The sequence below is a fragment of the Macrotis lagotis genome, chromosome X, assembly GCF_037893015.1.
Source record: "Macrotis lagotis isolate mMagLag1 chromosome X, bilby.v1.9.chrom.fasta, whole genome shotgun sequence".
In the NCBI taxonomy this organism is placed as follows: domain Eukaryota; kingdom Metazoa; phylum Chordata; class Mammalia; order Peramelemorphia; family Peramelidae; genus Macrotis; species Macrotis lagotis.
Genome location: NC_133666.1, coordinates 452409267 through 452428888, shown reverse-complemented (window position 1 = coordinate 452428888; position 19622 = coordinate 452409267). Strand labels below are relative to the sequence as shown.

The following is a 19622-nucleotide window of genomic DNA, read 5'->3' as shown; positions in this document are numbered from 1 at the left end:
TTCCCATCATATTAGCAAAGTAAAGTAGAACTCCATCACCTCATCCTCATCCTTTTTTAAGCTGCCCTTTGCAGGTCATAGTAACGTGATTTGTCATTGGCATTTTGTTTTGTTTTTGTTTTGTTTTGTTCTGTTGGGGGGGCAAGGTGGAAAAATAGTATGATGTTCCCAGACTCCTTCCACCACTCCTTTGCTCTAAGATCAGATGGCAAAAGCATCAAAATAGTCATCCTTGCTAAATGACTGAGCATGTTGTTAGCTGGAGCTCCCAGAGGAACTCTGTTCTCACCTGAACCTGATGGCAGCCAGTTTTAAATTTTGCTTCCTCCTTCTCCTCCTCCTCTGAGTTTTCTGATGAGTTGAAAGACATATGAAGCTCTCCTGAACATCAACAGTACATCAACAGTTAGGGTACGATAAACAGCTTCTACAGTGCAGACTTCCAGTTAATTTCTCCTCCTTGTGAAATGCATTATTTTAGCACTAACTTCCTTTGTTTTGTGTAATGTACATAGACTTTGATTCAACTATTTTGAGTTGAATCAATTCAGCATGTACTGAGGAGTGTTTCCTTTGCAAGATGGAACAGGTTAGGACAGGAAATTGCTATGAAGAGTCTGACAGAATTGTATCTTGTAGTTTTTGAAAATTATAACTTAAAAAGTCTGAAATGTAGAAAAATATAATTTCACCCCATTAGGGTGCCAACACAGCTGTTAATAATAATAATAATAATAAAACATTTTAAGTTTTCAAAGCACTTTTCTCGCAACACTTTGAGTTAGTAGTGCAAGCATTGTTATTTCCATTTCATAGTGAGAAAGCTATGGTTTCTGTCATATCATCCACTGAAAAGTACAGAAGACACTAAGGAGAGTTTTATTTTTATTCCTTTAAATCAGCAAAAGTATGTAGTATTAGAAAGTCAATAATAATATGTGTTTCTTTTAGTCAAGTAGGAGGATTAAATTTAATGTTATCCTTTTTTACTTAAAAACCTTATTGGTAATATTTGCTTTTATATGATTTACATTCCCCAATATGTCCCTCTTCCTTTCTTTTCCCAAAGAGCCATCCCTTATAATCAATAAAAGAGGAAAAAAAGTTCAGCAAAACTAACCCAAATATCTTAAAAGTCAGACATTAAATACGGCTTTCAACTCCATCTCTGCAAAAAAAGTGAGGGAAGGAGGAAGAGAGATAGCTTCTAACATTTCTTCTTTGGAACCAAGCTTGTCCTTTCTATTTACATTGTTGTTTTGTTGTTCAGTCCTTTTGTTTTGCATGACCCCATTTGGAGTCTTCTTGGTAAAATAATGTTTTGCCATTTCCTTCTCTAGCTTATTTTACAGATGAGGCAGAGTTAAGTGACTTGCCCAGAGTCACACAACTAGTAAATGTCTGAGGCCAGATTTGAATTCACAAAGATGAATCTTTTTTAGTTCAGGCCTGCTCCTCTATCCACTGCATCACCTACCTATCCCTTACATTGTAGTATTATATTTTTTTCCTTTTCCTTTGTGCTCTGTACTATATAAAAAACATTAATTTCTGTACTATATAAATTTGTGTACTATATAGTACTATATAGTACTATATAGTACTAAATTCTGTACTATATAAATTTCTGTACTATATAAAAAACATTAATTTCATTTATTTAGCTCATAATCTTCCTATGCTTCTCTGTTCTTATAACAGTTTCTAATCCATTACAAAATCAGAGCCTATATATCAGTGTACATATGACTTTCATGACTTCAGTGGTCTTTTAAGTGGAGAGCTCAAGTATACTTGGCAAAGACTATAAACCATCGGACCTACTTCCATCCAGCATTGATATTCTTTTCAAGTATAGCTCTCTGCCAGTGTGAATCAAGGTAGTGTGAATTCTCTTTTCTCCCAGCCTGTCAAAAAAAGAAAGAGGTGATCAAGCAATTTCTGAATATTAGATAAGTTTCTGGATGAATACTATGTAAATGAACTGATACCTCCCAAGTTCCTTTGTTCTGTTCTAAACTCAAAGATACTGCTTCACACATGTCTAAAAGCTGCATGGGAAAGAAATTGTTATTTCAAAAAAAAAAAAAGGAACTTTGAGTTCCCAGCAGCAAACTAACTACTGCTGATGCAGAAATAACTTTTTTTCCTTTCAATGGGAATAATAGCATTATTTTTTCTGAGGCCCTATTCCAGAGCTGCTGATTAACTTTTTCTCAATTTTTTTACCTCTTTCTTTCTCTCTTTCTTTGATTCTATACATCTCTTCCTCTTTTCTTTCTTCTTTTCCTTGCCTGTCTTTCTGTCCTTTTTCCATTTTCTCTCTTCTCCTTCCTTCTTTGCTATTACTTCCTTTGCTTTCTCAGTTGTCTCCTACATTTGATTCCACAACATTCATAAAATTCTTGCTGTGAATAAAAATTATGTGATTCTATATTTGAGGATATACTTCTCAAATGAGAAATTGCTTAGAATATTAGAAAGTCTCTGATTCCAGTATTAAAGAAGTTTGGTCCAAAGTATGTGACATTCAAAGTATATGACTCAACCTGACTCTAAGTTTTCCTATTAAAAAACAAGTGAAGGAGAATGATCTCTAAGGTCTCCTCACTCTGTATCCTATAATCTTTCAAGAGGTGTTTGTTTGTTTGAAAGAGTCCCAGTCAGAGACTCTTCAGGTCTTGTTTTTCATGGATCCTAAAATCATATGGAATTTAGTGCCAATTCTTAAGACCAATCCCATTTCATGTAATACTGTCATAAAACTTTGATTTTAAATTGTCATTTAGATAATAGAAAAATATGCTCACCAACATACAATAAATTTCTGATCTTTTTTATAGCCAATTAATAAACAGCATTTAATTCATGTAAGTTACCAAACTAGTAAAGTTTAAGAATGAAAAGGTCATCTTATTTATATCCCATCAGAGCCATGATCCTATCTGATAGCTATCATCTATTGCTTTGCCCAGGCAATTTTTAGATGTTACTCAATAATTCATATCTATATTTATAAAATATTCTTACTCAAATATTACCACTATAGACATTACAGTTGAAACTATTATAGATTGTTCTTAAATAAGGAGTTATTTATACTTATTTATACATATTTATGTACAAAATAATTAAAATGTATGTGTTTCTGCATAATAATATATGCCAAATGGAATTTGTACATTTAACAGTTTTTCCTGAAGGAAATATCCATCTTCTCTGAGGGAAAGACTTCAAAGGGAAACATAAGAATTAAATTGAGTTATATAAAGTTGAAATAAAGTTAGCCTAAGGATATTAAACCCTGAATAATGCCCAGGCTTTGTTCTTAGTAGATTTCTTTGTCACAAAAATGAAACTATTTGTGTATTTTGATTACTCTTAAGAAAACATGGGTTTGGGGAGGCTAGGTGGCATAGTGGATAAAGCACCAGCCTTGGAGTCAGGAGTACCTGTGTTCAAATCTGGTCTCAGACATTTAATAATTACCTAGCTGTGTGGCCTTGGGCAAGCCACTTAACCCCATTTGCCTTGCAAAAACCTAAAAAAAAAAAACAAGAAAAAATGGGTTCATAGGCTTAGACATTATAGAACTAGAAAGAACCATGACAATCATGTAGTTCAACTTTCCTGTTTTTCATATAAGAAAACTGAGGACCAGAAAGGTAAAATGCCCAAGGTTATACAAGTAGGAAGCCATAGAACTCAAATTTGAACTCAGATTCTCTGACTCCAGTTTGAATGTTCTTTCCATTATACCAGATTGCCTTATATTTTATAAGACAATTTTGAAAGTAAAATAATTGAATTTATATAATTTTGAATATTAAACTCTATTTAGATTACTATGATATTAATTTTGTGCTTCTTTGGAAAATCTGAACTTAAGAAGGTGTTTACTTTTTAAAATAGCAGCATTCCATTCAGTTTCCTACTTGTTCTAACAAGTTCCAAGTATTAACGTGTAAATTTCAAAACTCTACTTAAAATATTTCATTTACTTGATTTGGCAGAAAAACTAAAATGGATTTGTACAAAAAAGATCGCATAGTAGCCAACCATACAAAGTTTTTATGTATAAATGTATTACACAAGAAATCTTACTGACATATCTTCACAACATGCACACAAAGATGTATATGTAAATATGCAAAAAAAGTTGCTTGTTGGGGTGGCTCGGTGGTGCAGTGGATAGAGCACCAGCCCTGGAGTCAGGAGTACCTGAGTTCAAATCCGGTCTCAGACACTTAATAATTACCTAGCTGTGTGGCCTTGGGCAAGCCACTAAACCCCATTTCCTTACAAAAAAAGAAACTTAAAAAAATTGCTTTTTGTTATTATAGTTGCTATGGAATGGTGCCAGTCATGTCAGACTCTGTGACCCCCATTTGGAGCTTTCTTGGCAAAGATGCTGGAATTGGTTTTCTATTTCCTCTCTCATTCATTTTATAGATGAGTAAATTGAGACAAACAGGATTAAATGACTTGCCCAGGGTCACACAGCTAATACATGTCTAAGGTGGGATTTGAACTCAGCAATATGAGTCTTTCTGATGCCCTGATAGTTAAAGCTGTTTGGGGGTTAATACTAGCTGTAGTATTTTTTTTTTACAATTATGGATACCTTTGGAATTCTGGGAAAACCTGTAGACCCTTTTTTAAAAATAGCATTTTTAAATGAATAAGATACACATTCAGAATTACAAAGGGAACCAAATTATATTTAAGAATAGTATTATATATGTTCATGAATACATAAACATACATATATATATATGCACACATATAAACAAAAATCTATATACATATGGGTGTATTAAGTTATGTAGAGAAAGTGAAACAGACAGACAAGTTCTTGGATCTCATTTTAAGAATTCCTATTACAAAACTAGAATGAATTAGCTGTTTTTATTTGACTGATCATCAGATCACAGATCTACAAGTCCAATTCCTTGTTTTTATACAGAAAAGCAAAATAAGACCCTGGCAGGTGCAGTGGCCTGCTTAAGGTCACATAATCTGCATCAAAAAGGAGATTTTTCACTCAGGTTCTCTGATTCCAGAATCAGTGCTCTTCCCACAAAGCAAGGTGACTAGGTGAAGATTGTTCTAAAGATAACAATGGTGTGGTATGAAATAAGCACAAAAGGCTGCCTTGAATTGTACTGTTCTGTTCTCCAGAATTGTCAACATAACACTGCTGGTGCAAACTGTGAGCGATGTAAAGAGGGTTACTATGGAGACGCCCTCCAGGGTTCCTGTCAGGTCTGCCCATGCCCTCATACAAACAGGTATAGTACAATCTAGAACCAGAGGAAACTCAAGTTCTCTTTTTGTTTGCTCTTGCTTATCTGTTTTATTATTATATGTTCAGTGAAGTATTCAGAAACATTCAGGCAGGAAAATGACAAAAACTAATTGGTTGAGACAGAAAATAATATAATAATTAGTAAAATGTGTCAGTTCAACAGAAACAGCACAGACTATTTAAAATTATTTCTTGCACCAGGAAAAGTAGTTAAAATTTAGATTGCTTCCAGTAATGTGTCCCAAGTGGATATGTAATTTGAAATTAGTATCTTCTTTTAAATTAACGCATTTGATACAAACTCCATATACCTATACAATTGAATTACTATATTTGTAAAGGCAGGAAAACAAAAACTAAAGAATGGTATGCAGCAAGATTTTTTTCAAACATTTATGTTATTCTGATAAGCATTTACCTCTCCCTCATTGTCCACATCTACCCATCTTCGTGAATAAGGAAAAAAAAGAAAAAGAAAAACCCTCATTATGAATGAGTGGATAGTTGGACTCAGGAGGTGAATTTGGAACTTGATCCAATGTAAGCCTGGTACCAAATATACATGTTCAGTTGTTTCAGTCCTGTCTGATTCTTCATGATCCATTTTAGATTTTCTTGGCAAAGATAATAGAGTAGCTTGCCATGTCCTTCTCTAACTTATTTTACAGATGAAGAAACTGAGGTAAATAGGGTTAAGTGACTTGGCCAGGGCTTCACAGAGTAAGCATCTGAGGTCAGATTTGAAATCAAAAGAATAAGTCTCTTGACTCCAGGCCTGGCATTTTATCCACTTCACTACCTAACTGCCCTAAATATGCATAATCCAGAAAAATAAAGTTCCACTTTGGCGATGTCCAAAACTGTGTCTTTCATTCTACAGTATAAGACCATCACCTCTCTGTCAGACATTTCATCTTCAATCTTCAGGACTTATGATTTATCATTGCAGCAAGATTTTCAATAGAGAATATCAATATTCCTTATTAGGCCAAGCAGATGAAGGTCTATGTAACTCTCCTAAATCTTGCTCAAGGCCTCCTGTAACTATTTTACCTAGCTCTTGTCAGTAGTATTAGGTGTACTGACAAGCTCCATTAATCTTATTAGAGATATAATTCTGTATTGATCAACTACACCAAGAGATATTTCCCAAAGTGGCCAGTACTTTAACCAGTGAAATGATGAACTGTTTCTTGAATGTCTGTGCTTTGGGGAACTTTGTGTTCAGTGGGCAGAAGCAGCAATTTCATCAGGCTTGTTTTTGTTGTTGTTTTTTTAATGGTGTCATTAATTTCTAGAAAAGGCTCCTTCCTGAATAAACCACACATAGAACTAAAAATTGCACCCTTCAGGATGAAATCATCCTGATGTCTAGTGGACAGTTTGGCTCAGAAAGTGAGTTTGATGGGTATTTATGAGGGTCCAACTTAGGGGATGGTACCATCAGGAGATTCTTTCTAGGGTGTGGGACAAATATTGTTCAACACCTAAAAATCTGAATAAGCAGAAGGCACAGTTTTAATTTTAAAGTCAGAATGCTCTGTGTCTTTTCTGCCTAGACTTGTTTTATTCTTCCATTATTCCTGGGGGGAAAATTTCTATAGCAATCACTCTCTCCCAGAGTAAGCTACTTTGTCCTATCTCAAGGGAAGGAATGTATTTTGAGAGGCCAAACATGGGTGTAGAAAAAGTCTCAAAACATTCTGTCAGACTTTGCCCAATGATAGCTGAAATGAATCATTTATAATCAGAACTAATTGGGATACCAAAAATGTAATTTACACAAAAGGGAGTGTGGTTTTAATTTAATTGAAATCATCAGAATATCTTTAAAAGTAGAGAATAGGAAATTCATTCCCTTGGGTTTGGAATAAAGGTCTTTCTCTCCCTCCTTCCCCCTTTTGCTTATAGTTTTGCTACTGGCTGTGCTGTGAATGGGAGAAATGTGAAATGTTCCTGCAAACCTGGCTACGTGGGAGCCCAGTGTGAAAGGTCAGTGTCTTCTCTCCCTGCTGTTGGCCAGCAGCAGGAACCCTGCCCACCTCCAACAGGAACCTGCCAGCCCTCACCAGGAGTGTCCCCACCACCTTCCTCCTAGAGCCTTTTGTAGCATGTTGAAACCAATATCTGTTGAGCAAATACAAGTGTTCACTTCATAAATCATGCAACTTTTCCTCTTTCCTATTCTGAACATTGCTACATTTGGAAATGACTAATACCTATATAATGGATAGAATTGTATAGTACAGGTGATTTTGGCTTTAGGGATTTAAAAATCAAAGAGATTGTTTCTATACCTTCATGCCTTATCTTCAAACATCTATTGAGCACCTTCTATTTGTAGACACTGCTCAAGTCAAAATGAAGAGTAGAAAGACATATGATGTCCTATAAGACATTATGGGATAGAGTGACTATTAAAGCAACTTCAGTTAGATGGGATAAAGTTTCAGCTGTTCAGTTTAGGAAGTATTCTTCTAGTATACCTTTTAGTACCTTATTCTAAGAATAAAAGGAAAACGAATCCTATCTTCCAGGGAACTTATATTCCACTTGGGGAGAAGGAGAGATGGAATTGGTTAAAAGGAGAAACAATGATTCCAGGTGGAAGAATCCATCTGATTACATAAACAGACATATATTTTGGGAGTGTGAGTAGTTTGTCCTGGTTGCAATTGGTATTTCCTATAGTGGAGTTAGTGAGGGAAAAGTCTAGGAGGTAGGTTGGGGTCAGGCAAATGAAAGGTCTTAAAATGCCAAAAAGTTAGGACTTCATCGTGGGAAACAGCTAAAGATATTTCTGCTCTTTCATTCTTTTTTAAGATATTCATTCCATTTGTCTTCTTATATCTTTCAAAAAAAGGTTTCAGGAACTAATGCCACTGAGAGTCCTTCTCATTAAATTCCTTCTGTCATTTATCATGACCACTAAAATGGAAATCAGAGACTGATATGATGAGCTCCTTTGGCTGGCAGGCACCTGATTCAGAAAGGGACATTCTTAATAAACTCTGCTTTCCCTGTTCGTTTATTTTTCATTACTTTGTTACTTACAAGACCTTCAGAAATGAAAATTTTGTGATTAGCCTTTTTCAAGCTTTTTGCACTATAACAGCTGATAAAAACAGCTGATGATAACTTGATTATCATATTCCCTACCACTCCCTTGCTGAACCTTTCCCAGCACCAGCATCCCCAAGTTACCTGCCCACTCTGCTAGACCAAAGACATCAATAAAATCAAAAAGTTTTATTGCTAAGGCATTTTATATAGCTGTTACCATTAGAGGGGAAGAATGACATCAAATATTTTTATAGTTTGGGTGTTAATGACTTGAATGTGTATACAGGGAAGTGAAATTCAACTTCTCTGAATATTTATGGACTCTGGAAAAGAGGCAATCTGTTCTTATATAAATCTTTATGTGGAGAATGTGGGTGGGGAGATATCTAAAAATAAAATATTTTAGAACATAGATATTCTGTACAGTATAGTCTGTTGGGTAATAATAACAATTACTCATATTACCATAAGGGTTTAAAGTTTGCTAAATTCTTTCTCCACAATAATCCTATAGAATGCCTAAAATATTGATCTAGGACTCTGAAAATCAACTAATAGGTCTTTTGGGGGGCTTCATTTCTCTTTATAGTTTAAGAGCAAATTTTTCAATTCCCTACTGGCTTTCTAAAGTTTAATAATCCCATCATATGTTTCACAGATGTTTGATTTTTGAAAATGTCATTGTTAATAATTTTTTAAGTATTGGGAACAAATTGGTACTTTGCTTCTAACCAAATATTATATTTGAAGGGTTAAAATCATGATTGTGAAATCAGAGTCATCAACATTAAATTTTTGTTGAGTATTAAAGAGCCATAGGACCATGTTATTTCTCTTGATCTTCATTTCATAAAGAGGAAAAAAACCCATCCCTGCCTTCTACTTGTTCGGTCTTCTCTATAACCTATGCCTGGTGACTAACTACCTTGCTTCTTTGTATTTTTAAAATAGATTTTTATTGCTAACTTTTGGTCTGACATCATCAACACTTTACATTGTATTCTTTCTTCTACTCCTTCCCAGTGAGTCATCCCTTATTATAAATGAAAAAGAAGAAAAAAATCCAGCAAATCAAAGTTATAACCTTAAAAAACACTGATGTTATATAGAGAGTTCTATAATAATCCTCTATCTCTTCAAAGAAATGGACATGCTTTTTAGTATCTTTTCTTTGAAGTCAAAGTTATACTTAAAAATTTTTTACCATTTAGTTTTGATTATTTGTTATTGTTTTTGTTCTTTCCATTTATTATATATATATATTGTTTCCCAATTTCTACTTAATTCATTTTGCATTTATTAATATCTTTCTTTGCTTCTCTGTATTCATTATATTCCTATGAAAGAGCAATAATATTCCATTATATTTGTGTACCATATTTTATTTAGCCATTCTCCAATCAGTGGTCATCTATTTCATTTTTAGCTCTTTGATACCATTAAAAATATTGTTATAAATATTTTGGTGGGTATGGACCCCTCTCTTCTTGTCTCTTACTGCCTTAGAACATCTGTCTAGTAATGAATTTTTCTCTTTTAGGACATATATTTAATATTCACCTCACAACCATTTTTTATTATGCTATATGCTATAAGATATTGATCTAATCCTCATTTCTGCCAGACTGCTTCTGCCAGCAATTCTTGTCAAAGGGCAATACTGCTGATTTAGGTAATTTATATATGGATATATAAGTAATTAGGTAATTTATATCTTTAAGTTTATCTATTATTGTTCTACTGAGATCAGTTATTTGTGATTTTTTTCTATCTAGTTCATTCCAATGAACAATTTTTCTATTTTTTAAACCTGTACCAAGGTTTTCTGATGATTATCATTTTATAACATAGCTTCAGGTCTGGAAATCCTAATCCCCCCCCGCCACACACACACACAAGCCTGCATTCCTTTCCCATTGTTTTTATTATTTAACTATATATGTATGTGTGTGCATATATATATATGTATATATATATATATATATATACATACATATAGAGATATATGTTATATTGGGACAATGAGCCCTGAATATTTCTCCACATATTTAAATTGTTCTTGATTTCTTTAAAGAGTGTTTTGTAATTTCATGTGCTTTGGTCTTGGACAATCTTCTCAGCTCCCTCAATCAAATCTCCAACTGCCTATTAGACATCTTGAACTGAATATCTCATAAACCTCTTAAACTCAATATGTTCAAAACTGAACACATTATCTTTCCCCATAAACCCTCCCTTCTTCCTAACATCTGGGAAACCATTGAAAGTACCACCATTTCCCTATTCACCCAAGCTTACAACCTAGGTATCATTTTTGGCTCTCTACCCTCTCTCTCTCTCTCTTGTCCCATTCCCCAATTTTAATTTGTTGCCAAATCCTGTCCATTTACCTTTGTAAAATATATTGTATTCCCATCTCTTTCTTCTGCCATGCCTCACCTCACATTTAGGCTATTGCAATTGCCTGCTCCTTGATCTCCCTGTCTTAAGTCTCTCTCTATTTCAGGTTGTTCTCCAATCAGCTATTACTTACTAAAGTGACTATCTGACCATGTCAGTGTCAAATAAAAAATCCTGTCTGGAATCCAAAGCTCCTGGATTTTCCCATCTTTTCATTTTTCTTTCACCTTATCCTCCCCCCCTCCAGTTACTCTGTCATCCTTGATACTGGTCTCTTTGTTATTCTTCACTCAAATTGTCCCATCTCCAGACTGAGAATTTTCACTGACTGTTCTCCATACCTGGAGTTCTGTCTCTACTCATCTCTATCTCCTGGCTTCCCTGACTTCTTTCAAGTTCCAGCTAAAATCTCATCTTCTACAAGATTCTTTTTCTGATCCCTTTTGATGTTTGTGCCTTTCTTCTGTTAATTATCTACAATTTATCATATATATATATATATAATATGTATTGTAAATAATAGTCTGCATATTAACTTCTCCATTAAACTGTAGGATCCTCATAGTCAGGGCATGTCTATTTCTTTCTATATATCTCTAGCTCCTAGCATAGCTAGAGCCTGGCAAATAGTTGGTGCTTAATAAATATTTATTGATGAACAAAATCTGATAAATTGTCTACCAGATTTTTATGCATTTAGAGAGATTTTCCCTTCAATCATTTCCTTCTGGAATTTGTAATTATCATAAGTTATTGATTTCATGTGTTCATTTTGTTGCCTACAACTTCGCTAAAGCTATTAATAATTTCATTCCTTGCTGATTCCCTAGCATCTTATAAGTAAAATATAATGCCATCATGAAGTAGGGATGGTCTGTCCCTTCTTTATTCAATCTATTTTGTGACTCTACTATATGTTGTCTTATTACTAATGTTAGCATGTCTAAAATTATGTCACATGACATCCAGGAAATGTGTTCTGTTGCTTGCCTGCTTTATCTTTCTCTTTACTAGATTTTTTTTGAAGACCTTATATTCAATTTTCTTGTTAGCTTCCACATTTCCTCCAGAGTTTCACGGGAAAGAAATCCCTCAATTCAATTTAATAAACATTTGTTCAGCACTTAATGTATGTCAGGGACTATCCTGGGTGCCAGGGATACAAAATTGAAAATTAACTACTCCAGTAGTTGGGAAAGATCACTCTTCCCACCTTTATGCAAACCCCACTACCATCCATGGGTTTATAGGAATTCCATCACTGAGCCTAGGAGGGGACAAAAATGTTCAGAATAAGTAAAAAGATCTTTAATTTATAATGACACAAAAGATCTACGTAGTATTGATGTTTATTCTGCTTGTCTTTTTTTCACATAGATGTGCACCAGGATATTTTGGGAATCCTCAGAAATTTGGAGGTAGCTGCCAATTGTGCAATTGCAATAATAATGGCCATTTAACCAGCTGTGATCCACTAACTGGAGGTAAAATTGATTTACATATCTATGGTTGTGATTTGATGCTTCCTTCTCAGGATGACACAAGATTACATTCTGGGTCCCCAAACAAAAATTTTCAAAAAAAAATATGTGTTAACTGCAAAATACATGATCTCCCAATTGATAGATTACCCCCACTCCTTCTGAAGGTCCTGGTGATTCCCTGAATGCTACTGAGACTTAGGGTAAATTATTTCTGGATTGAGTTAAGCAAGAGATAGCAAATTTATCCAATAGATTCAGCAGTAGTTATAATAAACTGATGCCCATTTTTATCAAAGGAAGTTACTCAATTTAAGTTATATTCTAGTTTTATGGTTCTGTTATTATCTATTTAACTTGATAACCTATACATGGTATGTAAATTTATACTTGAAACATGGAGGTTGGATCTTAATTAACTGGGTTACCAGTAAGAATCTCAGAGTCATAAATTTGCTGCTGCTGCATAAATGGACACTGCTTAAATACTTTCCTAAAATCTCATAATTTCAGGACATTCCTGAAATGATATCCATAAGGAAAACTATTTTGTCAAATACAAATTGGTTGCCTTTGCAGGTACTTGGACCCACTTATTAAATTATTTGTATTATTAAATTTATTAATCCTATTCTATAATCATGTAATATAGTATACAATTTATGCTATATAAGCATAATAATAAATTATGTCATGAATATTTTATATCATATAAAATATATAAATTTATTAAATTAAATGTAGTATTTATACATTATATTCATGAATACTTTAAAAACTTTAAAATGCCATTTAAATATCAGTTATTATTACTATTTTATTCTGATCTTATTTGATGAAGTTCAACTAGAAACAGTATTGGGAAAAATAACTGCCCTAGTGTTCTTTTGTATTTCACATTTTGGAAGTTATTTATTGAGCCTGTTATCTAAGTTCACAGAAAGTATCTTTAGAAAAGCTCAAATAGGGGTGGCTAGGTGGTGCAGTGGATAAAGCACTGGCCCTGGAGTCAGGAGTACCTGGGTTCAAATCCAGCCTCAGACACTTAATAATTACCTAGCTGTGTGGCCTTGGGCAAGCCACTTAACCCCATTTGCATTGCAAAAAAAACCTTAAAAAAAAAAAGAAAAGCTCAAATAAGGGGCAGCTAAGTGGTGCCATGGATAGAGCACTGTCCCTGGAGTCAGGAGTACCTGAGCTCAAATCCAGCCTCAGACACTTAAATAATTGCCTAGCTGTGTGACCTTGGGCAAATCATTTAACCCCATTGTCTCAAATAAAAAAAAAAAATTTAAAAAAAAGAAAAGCTCATGTAGTGGATAAGATTATGAGTATTTATCCCATCAGCAGCAGCAGCAGCAGCAGCAACAGCAGCATTATGCATTTTGGATCAACAACTGGTTTGAAGGACTGGGTTTAAGTCCTGCCTATCTGATCTAATCAAGTCCAGTCTTTGACAAGGCTATATAACCTTGTCACTGAACCTCTAGGTGCTCTAGACAACTCTCTGAGATCATAGGTCTCCCTCCAGGAGCTTCCTTTGTCAATTAAGGGCCAGGACCTATTGCTGTCATTTAAGTGAATTTTGAATCAGAGGCTCTGCCCTCAAGTCCTGACTTAGCCCCTCAGTATTTCGATGACACTGAACACATCATCTCACCTCACTTTCTGGACCTCAGTTTCCTAATTTAAAAAATAACACTAAATGGCTTTGGATATTTCTGCCAATTCTAAATCTTACTACCTTGTTAAAAAATTTATTAATTAATTTATTTTGAATTTTACAATTTTTCTCCTGTTCTCGCTTCTCTCCTCTCACCTCCCACAAAAGGCAGTCTGTTAGTCTTTACATCGTTTCCATGGTATACACTGATCTAAGTTGAATGTGACGAGAGAGAAATCATATCCTTAAGGAAGAAAAATAAAATATAAGAAACAGAAAAATTATATAATAAGATAACTTTTTTTTAAAATTAAAACTAATAGTCTTTGGTCTTTGTTCAAACTCCACAATTCTTTCTCTGGATAAAGATAGTATTCTCCATCACAGATACCTCAAAATTGTGCTTGTAAATCTTAGTACTTTTGTTGTTATTATTTTTTTTTTTGCAAGGCAATGGGGTTAAGTGTGGCCCAAGGCCACACAGCTAGGGAATTATTAAGTATCTGAGCCTGGATTTGAACTCAAGTACTCCTGACTCCAGGCCAGTGCTCTAGCCACTGCACCGCCTAGTCACCCCCACTTTTGTTGTTATCTTATTACATTTATTTTATTATTGTCAGTGGTGAATTGTTACATTTGATTTAAGAATTCACCTAAAAATTACAACGGTGATGGTACAAGGCAAAAGTGTCAATGACAGTCATCATGGGGACTTTCTCTTCTGAGCCACCAGTTAACTCTTTCTGTTTCTTCTTTCCTCTTCAGGCCTATTCTGCTCAATATTTAACAACCAACTCTCCCCCCTCCAAAAAATTAACCACCACATGTTTTAAGTTTAACCTTCATCATTAACATTTTCTCCATCACTTTCTTAACTCTTGACAATCAACAAACAATAAATCATGCTCTGGTTTGTAGTGTTTGCTGATTTCCAAGGTATAGGTGTTCACAATGAAAATTTAAACTGGTTCTCGTGAACCAACTCAAACTAGCCCCAGCACACTCCTATTAATCATATCCTTCAACCCTTGTCCAAGTGCCCCAGTATCCTCTTGCTCTATTCATCCCCCCTATTCAATGTATTTTCAAATGTTTTAGGTAAAGAGTTTATAAACTCATTCTTGTTCATATAGACATCACTGATAAAACTCAGGATATTACACCTCTCAGGGAAATTTTGTACCATAATGGAACAAAACTACTGTTTACCTTAAGCATTAATTATAATATAATTATATATTATAATAAGTATATATTTTAAGCATAACTTTAGAACTCATAGAAAATTATTTTGAGGGGAGATGAGGAAAGAACAGCATTCCACAATCTCGAAGAAATTTAGTCAACTACTGTTCCTACTTACTGAGTGTTACTCTGACTCTCCAGACTGTTACTTTGACTCAGTCACAAAAATAGACCACCATTAGAAATAAAAGGACGTCTTTCTATGTGGGATATTAGCCGTAGGTGTTTATAAGTTGACGTGAAAAAGAACCACCACCATTGGAACTTTTCCTGGAATGGATTTTTTTATAATGAAAACTAAAATTTGAAAAATAGGCACATGGAGCAGTGGTACCCAAATACCCTCTGTTGATAGAACACTGTTCTAGATGTTGTGGAAATAATGAAGAAATACATAATGTCTGCTGCTATCTGCAGCAATGAGAGATGTCAGGAGCATCCATACATAGGCAATAGAATACTGCTTTCTCTAAAGTTATTAATGATCTCTTAGTTACCAACTTCAACTTCAGGGCCTTTTTCCTATCTTCTGCAGTCTTTGACAGTGTTGATCACTCTCCTCCTTGATCCTGTCTTCTTTCTAGGTTTCTGGGACATCACTCTCTCTTGATTCTCCCACCTATCTGAATGCTCCTTCTAAACCTCCTTTTCTAGATCTTTATCTAAAGAATACCTTTGGCCAAAAGTTTGCCATAACATGATGAGGGACAAGAACCACTTGCCCTTATCAGATCCCATATATTTAATAACCATCTCTATACTGATGAATTTCAAATCTACCTCAACATATCTAACACTGAATTTATCATCTTTTCACCTAATCCTCTCCACTTCCAAATGTCCCTATTACTAATGGAGGGCAACACTATCCTCAATTCCTCTCTCTCTCTCTCTCTCTCTCTCTCTCTCTCTCTCTCTCTCTCTCTCTCTCTCTCTCTCACCCCTAATATCCAATCCATTGTCAAGCCCTTGATTTCACCCTTGAAACATATTTCAATTTGGTTCTTTATTTTCTCTGATATTGTCACGATTCTGGTTCAGATGCTCATCACTTCATGCAGTAATCTGCCTTCCTCTCCAGCCCACCCTCCAGTTAACCACCAAAGTGATTTTTCTAATGTGAAGATTTCATCATATCACCTTCCTACTCCATAAACTTCAATGGCTCCAAAAATTTATTTTCTAAGATCAAATAGAAAATCTTCCTTCTTTTACTTTACTTCCTGCCATACACTCTTCCATCCAGTGACCCAAGCCTCTTTACTGTTCTTCAAATAAGATACCCCATCTCTGGGTTCTAAATATTTTGTCTAGCCATTACTATATGTCTAGAATGTGTTCCTTCCTCTTTTCGGATCCCCAGAACTTAGCATAGTGTCTGGTGTCTCATAGTAGGCACTTGATAATTGTTAATTGACAAAGTGAGGGAAATGGCTACCAAGCAAGAACATGTGTGTTGCTACCCCTATCTCTAGTGGGAAGGATCCACTTTAGTATGACTGAATCTTTATTTATAAATTTGTGTCTAAACGAAGAGTCAAACAATGTAATAGTGGTTGTCTAGTGACACAGTCCCATTCATACCAGGATTTCATGTTTGGGTCTCTTGGTTCCTGCCTGAGCACAGTTCTAGAAGGTGAGCACAAACGATTGTTGTACTGTCAAACTCAGGGCACAACTTGCTTGCTGGCCTAGAGTCCTGGAAAAAAGCATGGTTCCTAAACTCTTGACACTGGGAAAAAGAGGAAAAGGAAGGTCAGAAGTGCTCATACAGCCAGATGAAGTTTGTCTAGGAAAGGTTATAGAGAAGTAGAATCTCAAGCAGAATTCTAAGAAAATCCTATGGCAATTGTTGGTGGTTTTTTCCCCTGGAAAAAATAAAGCAGTATTCTGGTCAACAGGGAAAGGTACTTTAAGAGGAAGAGCACAATAGAAGATGACTTACAAGTTCAGTTTTTGATTCCTTCAGAGTCCTGAGATTAGAGGTAGTTCACATCCCAGTTTTCCCAATTTTATCCCTATATAAATTTGGTTAATTCATTAATTAATTTAGGATTCAGTTTCTTCATCTATATATTAGTGGGAAAGAAGGTAAGTGGTTTCAAAATTCCTTCTATCTATAAATTCTACAGAAATGGCAAATGAGATAGAATAGAGATGGGATGCAGTGAGGAGTGTTCAAGAGATCACTCCACTCCTGGCTAGAGTGAAGAATTTCTGATGTGACACAAGCTGTAGAACAAGAAAATGTGAACCTTTGGTAAGGGAACACAGATTGAAGGAAGGAGCCTCAAAATGGTGGATCAGGATTCTTAATTTGATGTGAAGGCAATTGGGGAGAAAAAGATTCCAGGAGAAAACATTTACATAATTAGAATGACATTTGAGGAGCTTGGTGGACTTATAGATGCTTACTAGGTCAGTAGAAGAAGCTAGAGGGAAAGGACACTGGAATCGAGGCTTCCACAGTGTTCCACAAGAGATGTAAATCAGAACAGTATGTGGTCTATAGTTTTGGTAACAGAGAGAAAGGGACAGACTCAGAGAGAATAACAATAAAGATAATTTCCACAGTTTTATCTTTTCTAGAAACAAAATTAAAATATCCAGGTTAAACTGTAAACTAAAATAATGTCTTCTCTGTTTGTTCTGATTTCTGAATTCCGGAAAATTCTAATTTCAGATTGTCTCAATCAAGAACCCAAAGATGGAGGTCCTGAAGAATGTGATGGTGAGAAAGAAATACTATGCCCTATGTTGGGCAAGTCAATAACCTCTCTAGACCTCATTTTTCTCAACTATAAACTGGGAATGTTAGACTAGATGATTTCTAAAGTCCCAGCTGTAAATTTGTGATTTTCTTGTTCTATAAGCCTACATTTTCCAGTTCCTTATATATATATATATATATTACTTTAACATATTAGCTTTGCTATAGACATGTTTCTAGGACAATGCTAACAACAAACCCCCTTCATTCAAAATGATCAAAAGGTGGGAGACTCCAATTAGAAATAACCACTCTGTCATATTCATGGGTTAGGAATCTGTGCTCTTCACAAAGAAATTCAGGCATGTAACCTTGTCTCTAATATAGAAAACATGAACTAGGCTGAACCACCTGTGCGTGTTCTTTCCCTTCGATGGCATCCTGCTCATACTGCATCATTGTTTTCCTTTGCTCTCTATCTTTGTATAGACTGTGATAGCTGTGTGACAACTCTCTTGAAGGACCTGGGAATGATGAGTGATGAGCTTCGACTGGTCAAATCTCAGCTCCAGAGTACTACTGCAAGTGCTGCCACCCTGGAGCAAATGAAGCACTTGGAAAGCCAGACCAAAGATCTGAGGGTAAGAACTTTACAATAAGGGGAGAGAGCTTTAAAAGAAAAAGCAATCCCCTCTCACTCCAGGTTTTTATTTGGAAAAAGTGATAGTAAACTGCAGCTCGCCATTTTGAATTGTAATTCGTCTTTTATTCAGTCATTTAATGTCAATCAGTCAGCCAGCCAACATTTATCAAGCATCTACTGAAAAAAGAATCTTGGGACTGATACAAAGTTAGTCTGATGTTTAAAGAACTTTAATTATCAGGAGAAGCTGTCTTCTATGCAAATATTCCTAAAGTTGAAAGTAATTTCAATTCCATACAAGAGAAAACAAGGCTCTGAATTAATGTGTCTTCATTAAAAGGGTGTTCTTCATCAAGAATTCCTAACTTCAAATGTATGACTGTTTTCCTTACGTGGTCTTAGGATCTAAGCAAGCCATCTAATATCTCTAGGCCATTAAGTAGACTGTAGAACACAGCTACTTCTTTTTTGCAAAAAAACAATGAAGAATAAAACACAATCCTATTTTCAGTGAAATGTCCTTCTAGGGCATGAACTGGCACCTTAGAGGTATAAAATCTTTCTGGTCTTGTGAGGAGAGCCAAGGAGTGGAAGTTCCTGACTAGTCTATATAGATTAGTCTACATATTAACTATGTGTCTTCGGGCAACTTAACTTTTCAAGGTCTCATTAAAAAACTGTAAAATATAAGATTATATCAAGGCTGAACTGGAGCCACTCAAACCAACTCACAAGTGCCATTTGTTAAATTTTTAGTATGAACAGTTACATCTCAGAAATTGATAACTACTATGTCAGGTCTTGATTTATTGTTTTGTTGATTGCCTAAACTTAAGAAAGTGATGGAGAAAAAGTAGACTAAATTTAAAAGTGTGTCACATACACATTCCCTGCCCCGCCCCCCAAGAATTAGTTTTTGTAAGGCAATGGGGATAAGTGACTTGTACTTGCCCAAGGTAAGTATTAAGGTAATTACCAAGTGCCTGAGGTTACATTTGAACTCAGGTCCTCCTGACTCCAGGGCCAGTGCTCTATCCACAGTGCCACCTAGCTGCCCCGAAAGAACTAGCTTTCATTTACTAGGATACCCCTGACCTAAAGTGTCTTTA

General features: G+C 35.1%; 1 protein-coding gene across 3 annotated transcripts in view; it reads left to right on the top strand.

The window, feature by feature from the left end:
• LAMA3 (laminin subunit alpha 3) overlaps positions 1–19622 on the top strand; it is a 231751-nt gene that overhangs the window by 165103 nt on the left and 47026 nt on the right. For all 3 annotated transcript variants that reach the window (XM_074200328.1, XM_074200327.1, XM_074200329.1), the window contains 5 exons: positions 5182–5291; positions 7220–7300; positions 12149–12255; positions 17844–17891; positions 18360–18511. In XM_074200328.1, the coding sequence (XP_074056429.1) occupies positions 5182–5291; positions 7220–7300; positions 12149–12255; positions 17844–17891; positions 18360–18511 (498 nt within the window). The remainder of the gene's footprint in view (positions 1–5181; positions 5292–7219; positions 7301–12148; positions 12256–17843; positions 17892–18359; positions 18512–19622) is intronic.